The sequence below is a fragment of the Podarcis vaucheri genome (assembly GCF_965113315.1).
Source record: "Podarcis vaucheri genome assembly, chromosome: 6".
Classification (NCBI taxonomy): domain Eukaryota; kingdom Metazoa; phylum Chordata; class Lepidosauria; order Squamata; family Lacertidae; genus Podarcis; species Podarcis vaucheri.
In genome coordinates this window covers 38,172,051-38,196,410 of record NC_138764.1, presented here as the reverse complement: position 1 = coordinate 38,196,410, position 24,360 = coordinate 38,172,051, and the positions used below count along the sequence as shown (strand labels likewise).

Sequence of the window (24,360 nt, the reverse complement as noted above, 5' to 3'; positions counted from 1 at the left end):
GGTGGCACTAGTGATGCAAGTGGAAGGCAGGGAAACTGTGAAGGAGAGACCTCCTGCTTAGTTTCTTTTGGCAGCTGCCCGACTTCCTTGTATGAGTGTTTGGGGGTTTTCTTTTTCCCTCACCTCGCAATGTTTTAACTTGAGACTTCATGGAAATCCACTTCCCTGACTTCACCACTTCTCACAGGACCGTGCCAGCATCATTAACAGTTCCTGCCTCAGTTGGAAGATGATCATTAAAACAATGTTATTTATTTTTTTAACTTGATTGTAGCCAGTTGTTGGTTCTTTCTGCATCCCTTGCCCGCTTTCTTATCAACAATAGTCTGATCTCTACGTATTGTTTCGAAAACGTTTTAGTGACGCGAACATGAGTTGATTTTTATTTATTTTTTTCCATTTTTGTTTCTTTCCCCAGTTATGAAGATCAATGATGTAGACCACCCACTTGAATGACGCTGGACATTTATAACTGGAATCTTTAAGGAATAAAAAGAAGAAATACGTCGAGAAAGGGGGGTCAATAATGGTGGCTTCTGATTGCAGAATGAAAAGGTTTTGGCTACTTCTGATAGTCAGCTTCCTCCAGTGTACAGAAGGTAAGATAAATTCTCTTAAGTTAAAATCTTAAGTTTCTGTTGTGATGAGATGTGTCTGCTCATGTAAACCATGTTGTCCAAAAGGACAAGATAATTTATTGCAGAAAAGATGCTCCTACCCTAGTGGGATACAACTTATTTTGGCATATGATGGTATATTTGTCAACTTCTGGAGCTTATTCTTTTGGGCTGTATCCACATGTGATTGACCAGTATGATTATACTTGATGTGCATATAATATTTTTCATTTTCATGGCGTATTGTTAGGTTAGGTGAAGCTATTTTTCCTGTGGCTTTTCCATTCCTTCCCCCCCTCTCTTTATGAATACCTTTTAAAATTTAATTTTAAGTCATTATGTCCTTGAAATTATGTTTAAGAACACGACTAAAACAGCTTCCCAACTTTGCTTTAACTATTATTGAGCACCTGCTGCAAATTCTAAGTGGCCTCTTCTTAAAAAATGTAAATGATTAATTGATTCCTGACAATGGAATATGTTGTCTAGCAAGTGGAGTTCCGGGGTGACTGTCCTTGAGTGGCAGGTGGTTTATTTTTGGATTCCTCTTGTTGAGCCATCTCAAAACGCTGTCCTTGAAAACCAGCAAACTGCAAGTTACATAAACACAAGACATAGCAGCTTTAAATATGTATGATCCGATGGAAGAGAAAGTGCATTCAGGGCTATTGCTTTCTCACTTACTGGTCTTACTGACATCAGTGTGGCAAGTCGTTAGTGGAAAATCAGCACTGTACATGTCAGAACTGGGTAAAGTGTAATTGAAAGTGGGTCACCATCAACTTAAATCTCAGTGCTGTTTGAAAATTTATTTACCTACTGTTAGATGCAGTACCTAAGGCTACACCTAAATTAGAAAGAAAAGAACAAGTGTCTTCCCCACCCCCTCTTTTCGAATAAAATTGTCATGTTCATTTTCACTGGTGTCACAGACCTAGTCATTTGTGCTAGCGTATTTCCTTTCACAACACTAGCACAACAACCCCCTGGCACTGTTGCAGTGCAACACTTGTGTAGCAGGTTGTCAGGATAGATAATCAAGCAAAGCTGCTGCCCAACCTCCATTCATTCCATATAAGCCCCATTGAAATGAATGGAGATTGCATGCCATTGAATTATACAGTGTATCTCCTTTATCTTAGTTCTAATTCATGAAAATCAGCTAAGAGTTCTTAGCAACAAACTAGCTAAGCTGCAACAGACATTTTGTTGTTGTGTTAAAAGAAACAACACGGGGCAATGGATCACAAGAGCTGGCTCTGGCAAAAATCATCCTGCGGGGAAAACTGTGAAGCCAGCCAATGCCTCTACATAGCATTGTATTCAGACATTATTTCAGACATTGTAACACGTCGGTATATCATGATATTTAGCTGGTGATATTGTCATGATGTTGAAAACCAGATATCACCCAATTTAGGGTTAGGACCACATTGTTAATGTAACGAGTGAATGTAGCCACTGTTTTTATGTGTGGGATCTTATTACGATCTCTTCTGTTGGCATGGTAATAGTCACCCTTCATCCCAGCCCTTCTCTCCTGATAATGTTTTGGAAGGGAATTGAGGAGTTTCATATCTGTGAATGCTCCTGTGAGCCTAGTTGTGTAGCTGAGGTGTCAACCTCTGCAAACAGGGTAAAGGCACCGAATGCCAAGGATTGTGTTCCCAGCTCCCTCTTCCCTCCCACATGTTGAACAATAAAGACCACTGTTTACTTCCATGAATATCTTTCCGAAAGCTTTAAAACATTCTATATCTATTTAGTTTAATGTTGGCTCTGTGCTAAGACACGGCTCATGGGCTTGAATTGGAAAAAAGAAGAAGTGTCGTGTAGGAACTCCAATTTAGATTTCACGCAGAGTAGACCTGCAATCTCTCTCTGGGGATATTGCCCTTTGAAAACCTGGTTTGCCTGACCAACTTTTAAGACCTCCCCCTGCCTCCCTACAGAGTTGTCGGTAGAGTGTCGAAGGCCAGCTCTGACCAAAAGCGCACTCTTCTCAGTTGCGGTTTCATTAGTTGGTAATTTGTGATTTGTCAGAGAATATTGTTATATACGTGTGCTCCAGCTGGCCTTTATGCCTTTAGTAGAGAATTAAATTTTTATTTTCCTGTGGAACTGCAGTTTACAAATGAGAGGTGATGTACTATGCAGCCACCTTTACGAAGTAAAGAAGTTAAAAGCTAATGAGAAGCTTAGATGTCTACATGTAACCACTAGGTGCCCTGAGTAATTACTGCAATGCCTTTTTAAAAAAGAAGAAGCGGGGGTTGTTTTAGTGATAAGAAATTCCTGGGAAATACTGCAGAAGTATTGGGAACATTGAAAGCTTCCCTACTGCAAGGCATCATTTGGGCTATCCATTTAAAACAAAACCATGCCACTTTAAGCGGTCTTGTCTACCCCACCCATCGGAATTGCAGTTGGTTAAGTGTGCCGAGAATTGCTAAGGAGACCCCCTATTCCCAGAGTGATTTGACAATCAATGTGTCTCCTCAGGGAACTCTGGGAATTTTTGCTCTTTAAAGGGTGCAGAGGTCTCCTAACAGCTCCCACCCTTAACAAACTACAGGATTCCCAGGATTATTTGGGGGAAGCCATGACTGCTTAAAGTGGCACATAGTGCTTTTAAAGATATAGTGCATATGGGGCTCAAATCAGGCAATCTGTCTCTAGACTCTTATCCAAGATAGAATCTTAGAATCAAAGAATTGTAGAGTTGGAAGGGCCATTTAGTCCACCCCCCCTGCAACGCATGGATCTTTTGCCCAACGTAGGGCTTGAACCCACAACCCTGGGATTAAGAGTCTCCTGCTGACTGAGCTGTCTGGGGATATTGACTATTCAAGCAAGTCCAGAAGACTTTCCCATCGTCTGCTATGTGACCTATTAACAGGAAATTCCAGGAACTCAGTGTTAGGAACCTCTGCATGAAAACCATGTGTGCATAGCACAGGTTTCTACACTTCCTTTTATTCTTTTACATCATAATAGGCTCCCTTACATTTCAGTGGATGCAGTTTACTTCCTTCCATTAAATGGAATGGAGAAGATGGTCTGCATATGGACAAGGGTAGCCAACTGGATGCCCTCTGAATCTTGCTGGACTACAGCTTCCTTCATCCCCAGACAACATGACCAGTGATCAAGGATAATTTGGGGTGTGTGTATGTATTCCATCATCTGGTGGGTGCTACATTGGCCCCTTGATCTCAAGGTGCTCATGTAGGTTCCTGATCTCAGAATAAATATCTGGATAGGGGTGATATGCTGTTAGATTTTTTACTTTAGAACTGTACAGTTGAAGGGGAAAATCACCCCTGTCTTTTATCAGCGATACTTTGATAAATATTTGAGCTCAGTACTGTAGATAAGATCGAGGAGAAGAAAGAAATGTCAAATAGCACTGTTTAACAAGCAATATTTCGAGGGGAGAACATCATCTGCATACATTAGGGACGGAAAAAGTGAAATGATGAATTTCCACCATTTCCAAGCTAATTTTCATTTCCATTTGTAGCATTTCAAATTCATGTTGTTCTCATCTCTTATTTTTCTTGCCTTTAGTTGCCAGCAGTTGCCAGAGGCAATTTTTGATGCTTCAGTACCGAATTGAATTCTTTAAAATAAAAAACCCAACATTTCTCACTTAAAAGAAAACTGGGAAAGAAATTGGGAAGAGTAGACAGAATGGAGCCACATTAATTACAAATTCTTAAAATAAATCAAATATTGTGGTTCTCTGTTCTGGAAAGGAATACTAATGTGGAGGTAGCTTCAAGCCAAAGCAGGGGAAATGAATCTTGCTTTATTGGATAATCTTGCAAGTTCTGCTTAACAACAAATGTAATAGGCTCAGGTGTAGCTCTGCTGTACCAGGCAGAACTATATGTGGGAAAGCATCAGGAGCAAAGGTGAATGTGGGATTGAGTTGTATGGGGCAGGAGAAGAGGTTCCAAGATGAAGTTTATCACCCCACAGGCCCTTCTGAAGAATTGGGGTTTTGGACGTGTGGCAGTTGAGGTGTAAATGTGAGGCAGAAAGTGAGCACCGACTGTAGCAAGCCAGATGAGTTTTTTAGTTCCTGAAATCATCAAGGAACCCTGATATGAAAGCTTCTATATGGGTAAGGGACCTGAGCTGCTGTGGACTATAGGTGCAAGGCAGCTTCCTTGGCTAGTGTGGGGTGCCCTCCTTTGTCATATATAGGGATGGGAGATCTGATGCATCCCAGATCACTAAATAAAATTCTACAACAGGCTCGAATCCCCTTTGCACTTGTAGTTTTAATGGACAGAATGAAAAAATGAACCACTGTGGGGGCTATAAAGGCAGGTGCTGGTTCAGGAAAGGTAGTGATGTTTTCTGCATTATCATCTGTCAAGTCAACAGTCCATTTCACCATTTCTAAATTACTAGCTCTAAAAGCCCATGTTGCTATGAATACAAATGGTGCCATATCCCCATTCCATTGTAATTGGGGTAGGCCTGGAGATAGCTTTTTATCAGTAGATGTGTGCTACATCCTTGGATGAGGAAGTTATTTAAGCTTCTCAAAATGGTAGGATGAGGGAAGGACTCCAGTGGTTTCAGAGCCATTAATCCCATAGGTGTCTGTAATATTAAGTGTCTGTAATGTTAAGGGAACCACAGTCCATACCACATTCATTACCACAGTAATGTTTTTACAAGTGTGGCCCACTGCATTTTCCGAGTGTAAGGAAGTGTGGTGTAACAGGAACAAACTTCCTAACTGGGTAAATGCCATCTGGATTCTCCTCCAGAAATGAGTAGCAATTCTGCATTCCCTGCATAAAAACCACGTCTCATCGAAATGCATTGGAGGCGCATACTCAGTTAAAGCATGTTGTTCTTTGCTAATGTGTCCAGAAAAAGAAACCTAGGCATAACACGCTGTGTAGAAGATGGAAGAAAAACATAGCAAGAATCTACATCTGGTTCAGCTCCTGATAAAGCATTCGCCAGATACTGTTATAGAGGAACTTCTTGACAGGGACATTGCAGTCTTGTTTCAGTTGTAAATAGATAATGGTGTCTGAAGATATCAGGGGAAAAGGAAACTACTCAAAAGTGAAGAAATAAAATAGAAGATGTTAATGTTCCATCTTCCTTAAAAGATATTCTTTTTTTTATTGGAGTAATATGAGCAGTTTTTGTTTTGAAAACCACAGTTTTTTTCAAAACAAAAACTGCTCATATTACTCCAATAAAAAAAAGAAGTTATGTGAAGCAGCAAGTGCCTAACATTGCAATGAAAGAAAAGAAAACAATAAAATATGTGCTGTTCTAATTTACATTCAAGGTAATAAAGCTGATGGTAAAACTGAGACCCCAGTACACAAAGAAATGCTTGCTTTCCCACCTGCAGCTTCCCTTCCACTGCCCCTTCACATCTGTGCACCAAATAGCTATAGTTGGCACCAATCGGATCATAGAATTGGAAGGGAATACGAGGGTCATTTAGCCCAACCCCCTGCAATCCAGAGGGACGCGGGTGGCGCTCTGGGTTAAATCACAGAGCCTAGGACTTGCTGATCAGAAGGTCGGCGGTTCGAATCCCCGTGACAGAGTGAGCTCCCGTTGCTCGGTCCCTGCTCCTGCCAACATAGCAGTTCAAAAGCACGTCAAAGTGCAAGTAGATAAACAGGTACTGCTCTAGCGGGAAGGTAAACGGCGTTTCCGTGTGCTGCTCTGGTTCGCCAGAAACGGCTTAGTCATGCTGGGCACATGACCTGGAAGTGAGATGAGCGCCGCAACCCCAGAGTCGGTCACAACTGGACCTGATGGTCAGGGGTCCCTTTACCTTTATCCTGCAATCCAGCAATCTTTTGCCCAATGCGGGGCTCAAACCCATGCTCTACTGACTGAGCTATCTATGGTGGTTGCATACGGGAGTGGAAAAACGAAAGTTCCCCACTGTATATGTTGTGGCCCTGATCAGATCAGGCTCATACTTACTTTTGAGTAAGGGGGGGGAGAGCACACAATTAGCTCCAAGCAAGGTTTTTAACATAACATGTAAGGTTTTTAACATAATATGTAGTGTGACCTTCAGATGCAAAAGTGATGCATTAGCCATTATAAAAACAAATGAAGGATGAGAGCTCATTTGACCTGCTATGGTCAAGATACTCCATTTTTTCTGGCTGAAACTATAAAGCAGAATGAGATGGCTGTGAGTAAAGTAAGTTCCTTGGGTGATGTCAGCTGAAAATGGACAGCCATGGCCTTCACGTTTCTGCTCAAGTAGCTGCTTGTGTCTCTGCAGTGACATAATGCTTACTTCTTCATCCCATCCTTATACTACCCCACCTCAGGAGTGGCATGCATAGAGTTAATCCTGGTTTGTTTTCACAACAGCCCTGTGTGGTAAGTGCAGATATTTGCAGATGCTTATAATAAACCTGCAAATGGAGTATGAACTGATCTCAGTGCATAGCCTTCCATTTTGAAAGCATGCAGTGTGTGTGTTTCCTTTTGCAGCTTTCCTTCCTAGGAAGACATGGTCCTGCAAAAACTGGATATATGAAAGGAGAGGAAAAACAGTCTAGGCGGTGTAGAATAAGAGACAAACCTGACAACTTCAGTTTGTGAATTGCCATTTGTTGTGCTTCACTGAAGGAAACATTGTTTAGGAACTTAACTAGGAAGTCTTTGCCTTTGGCAGTCAAGGTATATATTAATGCAACTTTGCTCATAATGTGAGTCAGGTAATTCTAAATCTTGAATTTCAGTGAGCTACATAGCTTCAGCTGTTCCTTGTCAGACACTCAGTTATAAACTTTGCTTAACACATTTGTGATAGTGGAAGCCATTTAACAGCTCTGGGTGCTCCATATACAAAGAATAAAAGGATGTTGAAAATTTTCCAACAAAGGGGTTGAGGAATAGCTTGCTAGTGCTAGCCCATTTTTATTTATTTCTGTAGCCCTCTAAAGTAATGCTTCAATTTACTACTTTTCATTGTGATAACCTTGTTCAGTCACCTAAAGAATAGCTCCATGATCAGTCACTAGGATTAGATTGAATTGGCTTAGCTTTCTTGGTTAGACACAGTTGGTTAAAGGTATCTTTATTGCCATTTTTAGTCTGTAGTTGCCTCTTGTTTTAAATTACCTGAAGATTCGAGGTTACATTTCAACCGCCTACGCATGGTTTGTGCCTAACAGCTCCTTTTTAAAAGGAGTGGACCCCAGTATGTATAGTGCATGAATATTTATTTATATTTAAAAAAAATAGTTGTGTGCAAAGTTGAAGTTTGTAACTTTCAAGGGAGGAGAATAGAAAGGAAATGAACAGACATAAATTTAAATTCAACAACAACAAAAACATAGGCAAATCTTACAGATAGCGTAACAAGCAATGTGTCTTTTAATGATTTAGTTGGGGAAGTGAACTTGAGACCTGTTTTCCAGATGGGTCCCTTGAACGGTTTAAAAAAAAGGAGAAATTAGTATTCCAGAAACTGGAATAATCCTGTTTCTGATTGAGCTGTAAGTTCTGTTGAAGGGATTTACTATAGTATCTTGTAAATGAGTTTATGAGAAGGATTCGGGACAGAATGCAAGGAACTCTAGCTTAAAGTCACAAAACTTTGAGAGTAAATAATAAGTGAATAAGTCAGAATTGTAGCATAACCCTTGAGGAACAGATGAACTTAATGCAAGTCACATATATCATGTTATGACTGTTGTTGCTTGCCACGGCATAGTTACTTTATTTTTTTTACAATATCATACAGTATTTGTTGTCTACTACTGTATAAAACCATTTGTGGAATTTGTGAAGCTTCAAACATTATGCATGTTATGTACTGAAGTTCTCACCCTGGGCCAGCAGGGGGATACTGTAGATAGATATGCAAATGAAGGATCGAAAGTGACGTTCAGTGATTGGATAGTTTTAGAAAGTTGCTACAGTTACGTTGTTCTGGAGCTCTATATAAGCAGGCCGACTGAGCTCTTCAGTTCAGTTCTGTTGTGCCCTCTGAATAAAGAAGAGCTGTTTGAAGAATCGCTGTGTCGTCTGATATGTTCACCCACAACTTAACACTGCATAGCTCTTGCGACAATAAATCTAGTAGTTTTTAGACGTGGGTGGCGCTGTGGTCTAAACCACAGAGCCTAGGGCTTGCCGATCAGAAGGTCGGTGGTTCAAATCCCCACAACGGGGTGAGCTCCCATTGCTCGGTCCCTGCTCCTGCCAACCTAGTAGTTTGAAAGCACGCCAAAGTGCAAGTAGATAAATAGGTACCGCTCCGGTGGGAAGGTAAACGGTGTTTCCGTGTGCTGCTCTGGTTCGCCAGAAGCGGTTTAGTCATGCTGGCCACATGACCTGGAAGCTGTACACCGGCTCTCTCGGCCAATAAAGCGAGATGAGCGCCGCAACCCCAGAGTCGTCTGTGACTGGACCTAACGGTCAGGGGTCCCTTTACCTTTTAACTTTTGTTAAAACAGATGAACAGACTAGTCCTTCTTGTGCATATAATGGGGCTGAGTGGCTGTATCTCTGCCCCCGCTGCTGAGGTTTTATGGTGCTGCACAACTCATTTCAGAAATCTTTTCTTTTCTTTTTTTTGGATGGACATCTGCTGGGATCTGTCTACATCCGGGTTTCAGAATGTGGCAAAAGCCTACATGATTAGAGGAGTGGCCCAACATCCCATTTATACTCACGGAATCATAGAATTGTAGAGTTTGAAGAAAACTTAAGGGTTATCTAGTTCACATCTGGTCCAACCCCCTGCAATTACATATGAGAATGGGTTGGTTTGTTTCTCCAGTACACAAGGAAAAGTGGTTAGAACACTGCTTTGTTTTAGAATTTTGGAATGCTCATGGTGTTTGTTGGGTTGAGGAATGAGGAATTAATATCATCAGAGCTATTTTCCTTCTCGCTTCTGTACCTTCTTAGGAAGCGTTAGTTTATCCCCCAGTAAAATCCGAGCGTGGCAGATTCATTGAATGGCAAGGTGTTTTTGACCTTTAGAATGCTATGATGTCAAACACAGTATAATGAACTTGCTTGCTTTTCTTATGTTTATCACCTGATTTTGTTTTTGAAACCTTTTGTTAGCAGTTTACCAAATGGGAGTAACATAACAATAATTATATTTATTATTACTATTATTATTCATTGAATTTCTAGACCATACTTTATCCGAAGATCACAGGGCAATTGATAAGCAAATCAGCAGTAATCCTGAGACTATGGCAAGACAGAAACCATGCTCACTTTAATAAACAGAGCAGCACCATATTTTGAGATGGTGTCAATTTTTTTCTGCCTCCGAAAGGAACCTGAGCATCTCTACTAAATATGAAAATTCTGTTGTGCTAAACCTTTTTTGTGATTTCATTATCGCTACCCACTGACTTTTCTTTGAAAGAGAGTTGTAGGAGTGTCTGCATATACCCTTTTTGATACGTGCAGATCATTGGCCTCTGCCAGAGAGATACTGCAGTTGTTTTTAACAGAAGGAAAATAGAGAATCTCCTAATTTCAAATGAGATTGAACAATCCTAGAGAGAGGGGTGTGTGGGTGTGATTTTGGTTGTGTTAAAAGGTACTTTGTAGATGCTTTCCTGCTGTTGGCAAAGAGGTGTGAAAAATTAATTCTCGCAATGCAGTCCCCCCCTCCCAACTGTGGAACAGTGTTGGAAAGGAAACCAAATTGTGTTATGTGTTCCTGTTGGTTTCCTAAGCACTTTCTACTGGAAACAGCACATATAATTTAAATGCCTCATTGCATAATTAAGAAGCCTAGTCTAGGAAAAGCTATGTATTTTTTTTGTACAGTTCCCTGTACCTGTAGTATTTTAGAACAAGAAATGTCCTTGTCCTGGAGATTTTCTTTTTTGTACAAATCTAAGTGGTAACCTCTATTTCACTTAAAAAAAAAAACTTTAGCACTTAGGGTACTGTCAGTTATGAAAACTACTTTAGTGTTCAAGCAGCAAGGTTTCCTTGCATTGATTGTGACATGTGTGCATTTTTTGGCATTAAACTCTTGAGCATAAAAGTAAATCGTCGATTGGCTGTCCGTTTGTCAAGTACAGCCCCAAGAGACAGAGAAAAGCTAGCTTGACATGTTGCTCCATTCTTAACAGTAGAAACAACTGGTTATAGATTTCTTTTGCAAGCAGCTTGCCCTCCTTATCAGTTATGGATTTACTAGAACAAACAGAAAGTGTTCCATTTGAAATGTGGAGATACAAATGAAGTTTTGAAACACTTTGGCTTCATATTCTTATTTCCTTCCTAATGCATCCAATTGTGATCTTTTTACCCTGTCCAAACAGAGGAATTTCTCCTTCTCTCTCTCTCTCTCTCTCTCTCTCTGTGTGTGTGTGTGTGTGTGTGTGTGTGTTCTTACTATGTCATCAGATGACAATCTTATTCAAACAAGATGTTTCTTAGATGAATTTTAATTATATAGTCTAGGCTCAAATGTATATTTGGCACCATAATTCTGTTTGGGAAAATGAGGTTTTGTGGCCATTTAGAACTGATTATGCATTTCAGTGGGTTTGATATGAATCTGCTGTTAGTAAACAGAAAAAGTACCCTTGTTTCTTGTCCGTTTTCATTATTTAATTTGCAACAGATGAAGCTGGCATGCATACAGACTGGAATGTGGAAAGGGGCAAACTGTGATGTAAGTTATTGCCAATTAAGACTGATGAAGTCTTGAAAACTTAATTTTTATTTAAATGATTATTTTCCAGTCTTTTTTCACCAGTGCCCCCAAGGTTTGGTTTACAGTTAAAGAAAATATGAAGTCGTAAATACAAACATCATTTCATTTATTAAAATAGTAGGCAGTGAACACTTTATAATCTCTACAACCTGTTGTGAAGTGTATTATGAAAGAACTTCAGTTTCAGTTTTGAGTTAATTACTGGATGCATTGTTTATGATGGGATTATTTAAAAAGTAAGTGTGAGACAGAAATGTTAAAAGATTCGCAGAATCTGAAGTCAGGCCTTTTTGAGTCAAAAATATATGTGGTTTATCATAGTTTGTGGAATCAGTCAGTCAGTAAATCATTTTATTTGTACACCACATTTCCAAAGTTAAAACCATGCTCAAGGTGGCTTACAACATACAAAAGAATTACATAATTGCAAGCATAACAAAAGTAGCTATAAACAATAAGGTAAACAATAAACACAACATCAAAAAAGTAAACAACCGACTTGAACAATATCCACATAAATCGTAAGAGCTAAAATAAATATCAATAGCAGCAATAGCCCTCACTCCCAACAAAGCTCCCTAAGCAGTATCCAAGTCTGCTTAGCAGCCTCAGCTTTTGTAGCTGGAGTCAGTCAGGGCCCTGCTTTCTGAGGCCAGGTGGAAAAAAGTCTGCAAGGCAGGGAGCAGGTCTTCCAAGATGCACAGCCATGATGGCCTCTGGCCTCTTCAGCAGCCTCAGCTTTCGTAACAGAGTATGTCTGCATACAATGGTTTTCTGAGATACAGTGCATCTTTAAAGGACTTGAGATAACACTGGCTCTTTTCTTAGAATATAACCACATCATGTAAGATCTATACATAACTATTTGCTTAGTAACTTCATCAGTTAAATGATTAGAGCTGTAATGATTGGAAGGCTTCTGCTGAATTTACTTTCAAATAATCTCCGTTTAGCTTTATGTGCAAACCAGGAATTTTGGTTTACAACAAATGACTGTTAGGTGTTAAAACCAATTTCAATTCATGGTTTATGAAGCTGGTTGGTTTAACTACTATGGTTGCATAAGCACAGTTTAGTGTGAATGCACGAACATACAGGGTCCTGGAGAGGAGCTTGTAGCCACCAAAGTTTGACTTTAGTGTGTTGTTTGAACCAAGGCTTGCAGTTAAGCTCTGTCCTGACTAACCACTAGCAGTAACCATGGTTTATTTTAGGTTTGGCTTAATGTGATATACAACCCAGTCCAGTATGTTTACATCATGATGCATGCTTTCATCCAAAATTTTCTTATGTCAGTTCGTAGATGACAGGAGGCTCGTTTAATACTTTTCTTTACTCTGATATTGCTTAGAATAAGAATTTTTTGAAAAGGGTGCTTTCCTTTGTTGCTTTTTCTTTTCCTTTCTTTTTTTGTTTGATGACAGATATCTGCTTTATTTACCATGGCCCTGCCATATTTCATTCTGTCAGGAGAGTAGCTAATTGACTCACAGCAAAGATCAACTGGCGATAACTGGGAAGCCTTTTGCTAGAAAGGGTGCGGCTAAAGAGATGAGCATTGGTGACCCTGTTTCTGGTCAGACTAAACCATTGAGATGCTGATCAGTGTGCAGCAGTGCATTTTAACACATTCAGAGATGTTAAGCAACAGTAAAACTCCATAACCGTTTAAATGACAGCAGCTGACTATTTGAATTAACTTTCTATTTGGCTTAATTTGGGGTCCTAATTATTCCTAACTTACGTGAATAGATTTCAATTATAGTATGCTATAGGGATTTGTAGCTAAGGCAACTGAAGGAATCATTTTACCTAAAGTACTTTTGTTCAGCTGATTAAGGCAGGTTAAATGGAAGGCTAGAAAATGTGAAACCTCTTTCCTTGAGGGGACCTAAAAACAATTGCTTCAAATGGCACCAAGGAAACAAATGTGGTGAAAAAGAAGTTTCTCCCTCTGTTGTAGAGAGCCCAAGTCGTCTTTGTTAATGCATCACATAATCCTAAATAAATTATCCATTCACCTACCCTGCAAAATAGAGAGTTTTGTTGTGGTTGCTATAATAAAATTGATAGCAAACAACTGGAAATGGAGAGCTATAATCCAGTAATTTAAGGGTGTGGTCCTATGGCACACCTAGGAGGAAGTAAGTCCCATAGGTATAAAAACATAGAGAACTGAAGTCAGTCCAGGTCTATAGCATGCTGAAGTGCTTGTGTGTCTGCATTCACACATTTTCAGGTGCACAGCTATATGAACAAAGCTATGCACTCTCTCTAGTAAGTGAGCAGTATGTTTGGCATTTCTTATGCCCCAGAACCAGAAGCGGCTCACTGGATGGAGTGGAGCCACTCTGGTAGTTCCCACCAAGCGGTTTGCTGTTAATTGCCAGGAGGAAGAGGGGTGATGTGGCATGGAGGTCATTGTGGTGCAAACACACCGGTAAGAGTGGTAGATTGGACATAATACACAAGTGTCATCGTCCCCCATACAATGAAAGTGCCCCCGGGAGACCAGAGGATAGAGGCTGCTCAGTTATTTTGCCTTGGCTGCATTTGCCATCCCAGCATCACCACTCCTTTTCCACACCCACCCTATCCACTTTGGAAAAGATCTTGATAGCTTAGGTAGGGGAAAGCTATTAGGTAGGGGGAAAATGCTGAAGGGGAGCAGCTCCTTAACATTTCACTATTTAAAAGTTTTGCTTCCTAGGGCCACTTGGATTTAAATATATATATATATAGAGAGAGAGAGAGACCAACAGAAACACATAAATCTAATTTATGTACTTGGATCCCAGAGCTCTGGCTTTTGTTGGATCTTCATAAAACAAGTCTGAAGCTGCTGTTGGTTTGAATTTTGTATTTAGAGCTCAAAGAGGTACGAACATAAAAAATAAAATAAAAAATCAATTGATAAATCCTTCACAGAACTTCACTTGATTTCCTAATAGATGTAGGATGGCACACCAATTCTAATAACTCTTACTTCTAAGTCTATTCCACTGAAATCAATGGATATCACCACTTCCCGTTTCAGTTTAGTAATCTTTTCTAGGCATGGGAAGCAGGGAATGCGCAAACTGTGAAATGGCTTCTCTGACAAACTTGGTGAAGGAAGTTGATCTATGGCATGAAGATAATCCTCCTACATGAAACAAATCAGTGGAGGTGCCCATCAGAATTCACCCAAATCTCTGGATGAGGTGACTGAATTTAGGGTCAGGTCCTTGGGTTTGTAGGCTCCAATTTCTAAACCACCATTAAATTATTGTTAGGAATGCAGATGTTGTTGAGGAGCTTGAGTGTTGCTTCCCCATCCTTGAGATGCAGAAGCCTTGCTGCATTATGATATTGGTTACCAATGCCTCGAGGTGGGGGGTGAGGAGTGGGGCTAAGAACAAGATATGGAACAATTGCATGCCAACCATGCATACATCTATGCAGTGTCTCTGTAAGTTGTTGTTGTTGTTGTGGTGGTGGTGGTGTGTGTGTAATATTTGGTATAAATGCTTTCAGGTTCATTTAAATTTTGGTCCTTGTTTTCATTTGACCTTTGCAACAGATCAGCACCCATTGTTTCATCACAAGCCCTATGAGAAAGACTGTCAACATGCACCCTGTTGTTGTTTTTTTAAAAAATATTATTACCGTATTTTTTGCACCATAACACTCACTTTTTTCCTCCTAGAAAGTAAGGGGAAATGTCTGTGCGTGTTATGGAGGGAATGCCTACGGGTGGCATGCCTACGGATTTTCCTCCTCTAAAAACTACGTGCGTGTTGTGGTCGGGTGCGTGTTATAGAGCGAAAAATACGGTAATTATTATTATTATTTATTGAGTTTATATACCACCTTATACCTGGAGGCGCTATAGCTGCCACCATACACATGTCTAGAATTGCACTGTTAGTCTGCTAGAGTTAAATGTGCCTCTCATTTACACAGAAGTAGGGGAACTGTCGGCCAGAGTTCCCAGTCTCCTGCTGGTGAGGCCACTGCCAGGAACCCAATCATGTAAAGTTTATTCCAAGTAATAATAAAGGTAAAATAAAAGAGGAGCTGAGTGTGAACAGTCACTGAGAGTATCTGGTTAAGCTTGCACTATACAGCCTACTAACATCAGCAGAATCACACCAATCTCCTTGGTCACCACAAAAACCATGAAGTCTTCTTAGGAACTGGAGGAAGAACAACATAGAAGGGAGAATAGGCTTTTTATAATGTTACGGCTTTAGGAGAAGGAATTGGACTTCAATAGAAATAGCTGCTGATACAGGAAGGCGCTCGCCTCACCTTTTGGGACCAGGAGATTGGACTGGAAGGGATGCTAATGAAGAAGGCGATTGCCTGGCAATCTCAAGTAGACTTGACAATGGGTTCTGTGATTGTACAGTGGTACCTCGGGTTAAGTACTTAATTCGTTCCGGAGGTCCGTTCTTAACCTGAAGCACCACTTTAGCTAATGGGGCCTCCTGCTGCTACCGCGCCGCTGGAGCATGATTTCTGTTCTCATCCTGAAGCAAAGTTCTTAACCCGAAGTACTATTTCTGGGTTAGCGGCGTCTGTAACCTGAAGCATATGTAACCTGAAGCATATATAACCCGAGGTACCACTGTGTATCTAAAAGTTGAAGGAATGCAACTCTGTTCTCCTCAAAGGAATGATGGCCAAATATCTTGGTTAGGGAGGTTGTGTATTTAAAGAGACGTACAGTACCTGCCTTTGATCAGAGTCTTCCTGGTTGGTTTGCTCTTCTTACTGGTTTCTTCCCTTTAAAAGTACTGCCCCCCCCCCGCCAAATGCCCAAATCTTATTACAATAGGAAAATGACCCTTACCATGTAAGCAAAGAAAGTGGTCACAGCTGGTGCCTGCTTTGTGCACAGAATCTGCATGTCAGCAATTGGACGCGGTATTATTTCGGGGTATCTGTGTTATCATTGAATATGAAACTGTTTCCCGATGACAGACAGATGGAATGTTGTGCTGAATGTGTAAATTGGAATTATCGCATCTAGCATTTCTCTTTGCCAGGTGCCAGCTTGCTGCTGCGGCTCGACACTAATGTTGAAGGGGTGCCAGGAGTGGTTTTATTTGCTAATTATCTCTTAGCATCTCGGGCAAACAGCTTGCCCAGGTGTTTTCAAAAGCACCTAGCAGGACAGTGCAAGGCTGCAGGTGCTCGTGTAGTGATAGGACAGCACACAGAATGCCGTTGGTATCCGCATCCATCTGTGTAATTGTTTTATTAAGCTCGGAGTTCTTTCAGCCTATAACGCACTCAAGTGCCAGGCTGGCAGTGGTATCGTCGAGCCTCTTGTTCTTGACTTACACCAGCTTTCTCTTAGTACTTTCCCTCCAGGCCCTTGGTTATAAAAAGAAAACGCCACAGGTGTTCTCCCCTCCCTCCTTTGGTATGAAATGCAGATGATGAAAGTGGAAAAGTTGGCTGAAGTTTCCATACTAAATAAGGTTTTTAGGGGACTATGGCCACCCCTTAGGTTTTTTTTTGGGGGGGGTGAAATCATTGTAAAAGTTAGATTTTTAAAAGAAATTAGAGAGAGAGAGAGAGAGAGGTGGATGTTCACATCACATCACATATTTGATCTCACCAGTCCTATGGCCTGCTAATGTAGGCCAGGGTTATTAACCCCACATTGCAGAGTGAGTGAGAAGAAGGGATGGCAAGAGAAAGGTGGGCTGGTCACTGATAAACTTTAAAAGAGAAAACGAAATCAAAATTGCTGGTTATGTTTTAAAGGAGCAGCCAGTGAAATACAGATTAATGTATTGTGTTCTTGTGATTAGAGAAATCTTCAAATAAAGCAGTTAAACAATTTAAAAAAAAAACAAACCTGAAATAATAAACAAGAGTGTATTGGTTTGGTATATATACACACAGAATAATATGAATTTCTTTCCTCGCCCCTTCTTCCTTCAGCATCCTATTTAAAGGGATTACATAATTTTAGTAATGCTGCTTTGATCTGCCATTGACACAAAGACATCTCCTTTCTGAGGTTTTTGCCATGGCAGCTCTTTGTGGGCTGGAGTTAATCATTAGCAGAATACAACTGAATTGATAACATTTTTATAGTTCTTTCAAAAATTGCTACTATATAACTCACTTCTAAATGGCACAGTTAAAAAAGGAGTCGGTTTTGAGCTGGGGTGGTGGTGGTGGTGGTGGAATTCTCTTTTGTTCCGTAATCTAAAAATCCAGAAAGATGAATTATCTCTCCTCTGTGTCTTTTAATTAATGAGATGCAGCCTAAGACATTTCGTAAATTCTCATTCCACTGTCTGATTGCTATCCAGTATGCATCTAATGTGGCGCATGCTTTGTCTTTGTTGTGGGTAGTTGGGAAGTATGCTCTTTTTGTACTTTTTGCTTTTTGAATGCTTGCATAGGGGGTATGCATTTCTGATTGCTTTGAAGAGCCTGAGGGAACTAATCTATTTATGGAGGTTCTCAAAACATTGACTCATGACATCACACCATTCTGTGGCTTGTGCTAATCATAATTTAGAATTCAAACTGTGGTTTGATGGCCCAGATGTACAGGCAAAGCAGGATTGACTTGCTGAACAATGTCCTACCTTTGCCCTTCAATTGTTGCTCAGTTCACCTGCCTCCGACGACTCCCCGGATGCCATTCTAAATGGCTTTGTATCGCCACCTAACTGGCAAAGTGATGCCGTGTGTGCAATTGTCTTATCCTTGGCCATATACCGTATTTTTCGCTCTATAAGACACCAGATCACAAGACGCACCTAGTTTTTGGAGGAGGAAAACAAGAAAAAAAATATTCTGAGTCTCAGAAGCCAGAACAGCAAGAGGGATCGCTGCGCAGTGAAAGCAGCAATCCCTCTTGCTGTTCTGGCTTCTGTGATAGCTGTGCAGCCTGCATTCGCTCCATAAAACGCACACACATTTCCCCTTACTTTTTAGAAGGGGAAAAAGCGAGTCTTATAGAGCAAAAAATACGGTACTTTTAACAGGAAGGCTTCCTGAAAATTCCGTTCAGTTCAGAAGCTTTTGGGAAGGTTTCTGGTTTATACAAGGCTGTTGAGCTTTCCTTTATTATTTTACCTATTTTTATGCTCTGCTACAATTAATCATTTGGTTATTGGTTTATAACAGAATAAAGTAGCATCATCTGTGATCCAGTCCTTCACCTTCCCCACCCCTCTGCTTTCCTATCCCTGCCAATGCTCAGCTACAGCTGCTTCTGCTTCTGCATCTTCTACAGATCATTGCAGGCAGGTATTCAATCAGTACAGTTCTGGCCCAAACCTCCCCATGATGATTCCTGCTTGCTACATTGCTCAGCTCAGATTACATGCTGTTGACCTACACACAGCCCCCTAACCCAGCTGGAGTGTGTTGAAAACACTGTACTTTTAAATTCCACTCTTTCTGATGTGGCTTGGCACTTTTTTGGGTGCTGTGCATTCTCCAGAGTCCCTCAAATCTGCCTGACAGGTAGTAAACTAGAGAGGCATGTTTCCCAGATTGGGAAGAGACTGTGGAAGCTGGCAATTTGTGTATGTGTTGCTAGTAGTTCATATTGTTAGAAATGGGTATCTTCTTGAACATCATCAACTTGTGCATTTTTGTGGTGGTGGAGGTTAAACCAGGGTCTAACAGGACAATTCTTAGGTTCTTAAGTTGGTGCCACTGGATTCATTTTTAGTCTAGTTTTTATTTTATTATTTTATTTTATTTTATTTTATGGGAGTTAGGAGCTCATTGATTGAGTGTTGTTTCAAATTCAGAAACTCAGAATGTGTGTATTCACTAGTGCAGTGGAGGGTGAAATGTAGCAGTGGACTCTAGTTAGAAGATGGAAATTGATACTCTACTTGAGTGTGGCTCTGAAAGAGGCTGCAGTGGGATGTTCTGTCTTCAGAAAGCTTGAACAGAGAAGCATACTTAGATGCTGAATACATAGAAGGTAGAGAGCATGCTTCTGGAGTAGAGTGGAGTTCTGCTGGTGCTTCTTCTAAGAGTCTCAGCATCTTCCAAGCTCATAATTTAGGATTAATTTGAAGCCAGGGATAGGCAGGCTTAAATAGCTGTTTATGTTGCCTCTCCACGCTCTTGCTCAGCAACTCACCTTGAGTGGCTAGAAGCTGTGGATAAAGACCCGTCTGTGCTGTTTCTGCTGTCACAATTATGCCTTATGAATCCACCTGTGTCTGCCATTGTGGAGCCACAATCTACTACTGCATGTTCAGGGGAAAGGAAGACTCCATTTGCAGATCTAGGGTTGCTTCCATCACTGTAATGCACTGCTTCATTTGGCTGTGCTGGCTGCCACGGGCTGCATTTGTTGCTACAGTGCCCTGTGGACCTGAGCTATAGGAGCTGTCTTGACTTGCTCTTGGTCTCACCTTGCTTTTGCTTTTCAGGACATCTGGCTTGTGATGCCACTGCTCACAGCATGCCTAGAAGGAGATCTATCCTGGGAGGGCATGATTTTCCTCTCCCCAAGGAATCAGCTGCTGTGGTTGGTCAGCTGTTTATTATAATTTAACTATAGGAGAGTGCCCAGGTAAGCTTCAGAGGTTCTAGACAATCCTCTAGACAATCCTCCTCTATGTTATGTCTTCTGGCAAGTCAGTTGACTATGTCGTCCTATGACTTCAAACCCTTCTATGCATTGTTGGCTTACCCACTGGTCACTGAAATACCAAGGCTGGGCTTCCTTGCTCTTAAGTGTGTGGTAGAAGTACCAGAGGTGGTAGATAGCATTTGTGCCTCTCTTATAGAAATTGCATAGATAAATTTTGGGCTGCACCCCAAACTGGTAGTGGTTTATTGAGAATGCTGTTGTGAGAACAAATAGCTGGCACATACAAACAAGAGTAACCTAAAGCACGTGGATTTCAGAAACCTCACACCCGAGTTTGAAGCTGGAGATGGCGCATTAAGATGTACTGTGTAAGGTGGGCAAGAGTGGTCTGTGAAGTTATTTGAATATATATATATATATATATATATATATATATATATATATATATGCAGGTTTTGGTGTCTTCGGGTGTCTTCCCGTGTAAGAGTCGGGGTGTCTGTGCGACGTTTCGACGAGGTCTCACTCGTCATCTTCAGGCTGGTGCTTTCGGCTTCTTGTTACTGGAACAGAGCAGAATCTGGTGTTTGAGTTCCTATAAATACTGTTGAGGGGTGTGGTGTATAGCCTCCAACGTTCTGGGCAGAGAGGAAGTTCCTAGATTAGTGTGCCTCTTCTTCTTTTGTTCCTTAATTACTTGAGGGATATCTTGAGTGATTTCATGAGTGGTATTCTGAATACCACTGGGTGGGTCATTAAGTGTAGATTAGTTGCTAAAGCTTTTGTGTCTTGACCTCTTGAGCTTGTGAAGAGTTTTTCTGAGAAGATGGCTGTGCTGCACAACTAAATGAGTGAGACCTCGTCGAAACGTCGCACAGACACCCCGACTCTTACACGGGAAGACACCCGAAGACACCAAAACCTGCATTCCTGTACCCGTGAAAATCTTCGAAAGCATATATATATATATATATATATATATATATATATATATATATATTTGCTTTCGTATATATATATATTTGTCCAGACCTGACAAACCATAGTTTGCAAACCACAATTTCTGATTTGCCAGCCGATTGTAAAATACAGTAGTGCCCCGCAAGACGAATGCCTCGCAAGACAAAAAACTCGCTAGACGAAAGGTTTTTTCGTCCGCGATTTGCCTCGCAAGACGAATTCCCCTATGGGCTTGCTTCGCAAAACGAAGCTTGCCCCGGGGACAGCGGGTCTTCTCTTTTGAAGCAAGGGGCTGCGGGGAGATAGCGATCTCCCTGCAGCCCCTTGCTGCAAAAGACGTCCGGGGGAAGCGGGGATGTCTTTTGCAGGGTTGCCGGCATGCCGAAGCCTGCGCGCGCTGACATCAGCGCTCCCAGGCTTCGCGGCGCTGATGTCAGCGCGCGCAGGCTTCGGCATGCCGGCAACCCTCCGCCAGCAGCGGCAGCGCTGCCGCTGCTGGCGGAGAGGTCCGCGAAGCCTTGGCCGGACAGCTTTTGAAGGCAGGCGGGGGGGAGCAAAGACTTTCGCCACCGCCAGCCTTCAGAAGAGGAAGGCTGGCGGGGGGCAAAAGTCTTTGTCCCCCCTGCCTGCCTTCCCAGGGGCTTTTAAATCGCCCCGGACAGCGGAGAAGTCCTCCGCTGTCCCTGGGCGATTTTAAAATGCCGCCCGCCAGCATTTTAAGATCGCCCCGGACAGCGGAGAAGTCCTCCGCTGCCCCGGGGTTTTTTAAAATGCTGGGGGTGGGAAGAAAAGCCCTTGTCCCCCCCCCAGCCTTCAGAAGAGGTCCGGGGACAGACTGTCCCCGGACCTGGTCTGAAGGCGGTTTCCCTAGGAATGCATTAATTGATTTTCAATGCATTCCTATGGGAAACCGTGCATCGCAAGACGAAAAACTCGCAAGACGAAGAGAATTGCGGAACGAATTAATTTCGTCTTGCGAGGCACCACTGTATGGTTTGCCAACTTACTGATGTTGCACCAGTTCTTGGGTTAAGGTTCTCAAAAAACTATTTTGGCTTGACGCCTGAACTGAACCACTGGTTTTCCTTGTGAACAAAAATAATGACTTTCCAACAAGGTGCTGCAAGAAAAGGAAGCCAAGATTCTGTGGTTGGTGGCTCTTACTACTTTACAATTAAAGTGTTTTTATACATCAAGGCATAAAGCAGTTCTTGAAATGATTTATAGCCAGATGCTGGCTAGAATTCTCACAGTTCACATTACAGATACCTCTCTTTCACTTTTGCCTCTGCATTAACATCAATTAGGTAGCCACATAAATAACACATGAATGGGCAAGAGGATCGTGGACACCTAAGACATTCTCCAACTGTTAATATCCAAGGGAGGCTAGGAATTTCATTGACATGATTGGTATGTATCATGCACTCTTATTTTTCACATTACAGATTTACAATCCTTAGAAACTGAAATGTGCAATCAGGAAATACCATAGATGCTCCCGTAACTCAAAAACCTATGATCTAGTTTGTTGGGGGCCACTGGATGAATCTCTAGTGATGTGAGCAGGGGGGCCCTTGAGTCCAGATTATGCCGTTGTTGCACTCTCTGGTTGCCACAAAACAATAGGGAAGCAAACACTTGCATGCACTTTCTTTTGTTAACGAGACTAAGGATTTTGTGGAGAAAAGGTACAGTGTGCTTTTATTGCAAGCACGGCTTCAGGTGGCAGTTGCTGTTTGTTTTTCTTCCTTTTTTTAATGATGTGTGTATGGAATCAACAATCTATTTAAAAAAGTATGTATATTTGCATTTAAAATTCTAAATACAGAACACCTTTAAAGTTGGAAAGAGCTTAATTAGCACAGCACACATGGTAGTGATTTGCTTATAATTTATGTAGTTTGTAAGGATAGCTGACAAATTAATGCTAAAATGAGGAATGTAAAAACAAAAAATCCAAAACCAACAACATTTGATTTGATTCCTGTGAAGAAAATTGTTAGTTTTGGATGTGTACAGAATGTGTGGCCATATCAGCTTCAGACTGGCACAGCTGATGGTCCTGGGGATCATGTCTCTTGGAGGATCTGTGAGACTTAGAGCAGCGGTTCTCAATCTGTGGGTCCCCAGATGTTGTTGGACTACAACTCCCATCATCCCTGAGCTCTGGCCTTGCTAGCTAGGGGTGATGGGAGTTGTAGTTCAACAACATCTGGGGACCCGCAGGTTGAGAAAGGCTGCTTTAGAGTGACCCACAGGTGAGAAACCTCTCCCCTAACACCAAATGCCCCATTTGGGAGCGTTCCACTGGATACCAGCTTCAGAGCTCCCCCATCTCCAGCAGCCATCTTCCTTTCCACTAGTGGAAGACAGTGAAGAGGTGACTTTGCTGCAGCCTAACCTTTCCCCCCAGTAGCATGGTATAATAGTATCACAGCCCCAGTTGTGCATCTCATAGAGTAGGCAGTGATTATTATTAACAGAAGAGTGGACTTTGAGATGCCTATTCTGTAAGTGCAGACTGATGGGCTGGGAATATGGTTATATGTGATAAAGGGAATATTAGCCATGTGACTACAAACTGTCACTTAAATTTACATTTCAAGCCTAGAATTTTATTTTAATGTCTAAGGCAATATTCTTGAGTAGAGTTGTATGGGGAAACACGTTTTGGTAGCTGGATTGAACTTGAGCAGGCTGAGAATGTTAGCCTGTTCTTTAAAAAGGCAATGTTCAGAGGGGTGTGGTGCTAAGCTTGAAAGTGGATAATAACTACTGAACTCTAAGTATCGGAGTAGCTCTGAGCAGAATTTTCACTAGTTCAAGGGGCAGAACTGGTTACATAGTTCCCTGCCTTTTCCCATGGCTAGTAAAAATCATAGTCAATTGTGCAAAATTTGCATTTCTCCCCTTTTTCTAGAAAACCACAGGATCCTGCTTTTCTTGGCACGAAATTTTGTGGTCCAAAGAATATACTTGCTTAAGTGGCTAAGGGAAAGAATCATAAAAAAACTCACGAAGTTTTCTAATGACCACCATGGCTTTCTAAACCTCCTCCTATACATCTAAGGTTGTAGCTATGCAAAGTGGGAAAACATCATTTTCAGTGTTAAAAGATAATTATGTTTCTTTTGCGTGCTCAGGTAATTTGTGGTTTCTCCTTGAGCTTATCTGAGCAATTAAACAAGAGAGGAAATTACATAAAATCAGGATATACATCATCAACATTAAGCCTGAATAAAGGCATCGTGAAATAAAATAAAGTTGCTGTAGTATAAGAATGCCCCCCCCTCACGGCATCATGCTTTTTTGTGTGTTTTGCTTTTAATCATTTCCCTTTTTTAAATTTTGGCATAATCATAGACACATTTCCAACTCTATAGTTTAAAAAAAAATGTCCTGAAACAAAACACTCCCTTTTTTGTAGGTTGTTGAAAAGTGAGCTCTCAAATTATTCTGGCTGCAGCCATATGAGTTGCTCT

At 41.3% G+C, this 24,360-nt stretch overlaps 1 protein-coding gene across 18 annotated transcripts in view; it reads left to right on the top strand.

Annotated features, from left to right (window-relative positions):
* The window catches only part of ADGRL2 (adhesion G protein-coupled receptor L2), a 246,900-nt gene that overhangs the window by 89,148 nt on the left and 133,392 nt on the right, over positions 1-24,360 (top strand). For all 18 annotated transcript variants that reach the window (XM_082228074.1, XM_082228062.1, XM_082228073.1 and 15 more), the window contains one exon: positions 419-599. In XM_082228074.1, coding sequence (XP_082084200.1) covers positions 527-599 — 73 coding nt within the window. In that variant the 5' untranslated portion in view covers positions 419-526. The remainder of the gene's footprint in view (positions 1-418; positions 600-24,360) is intronic.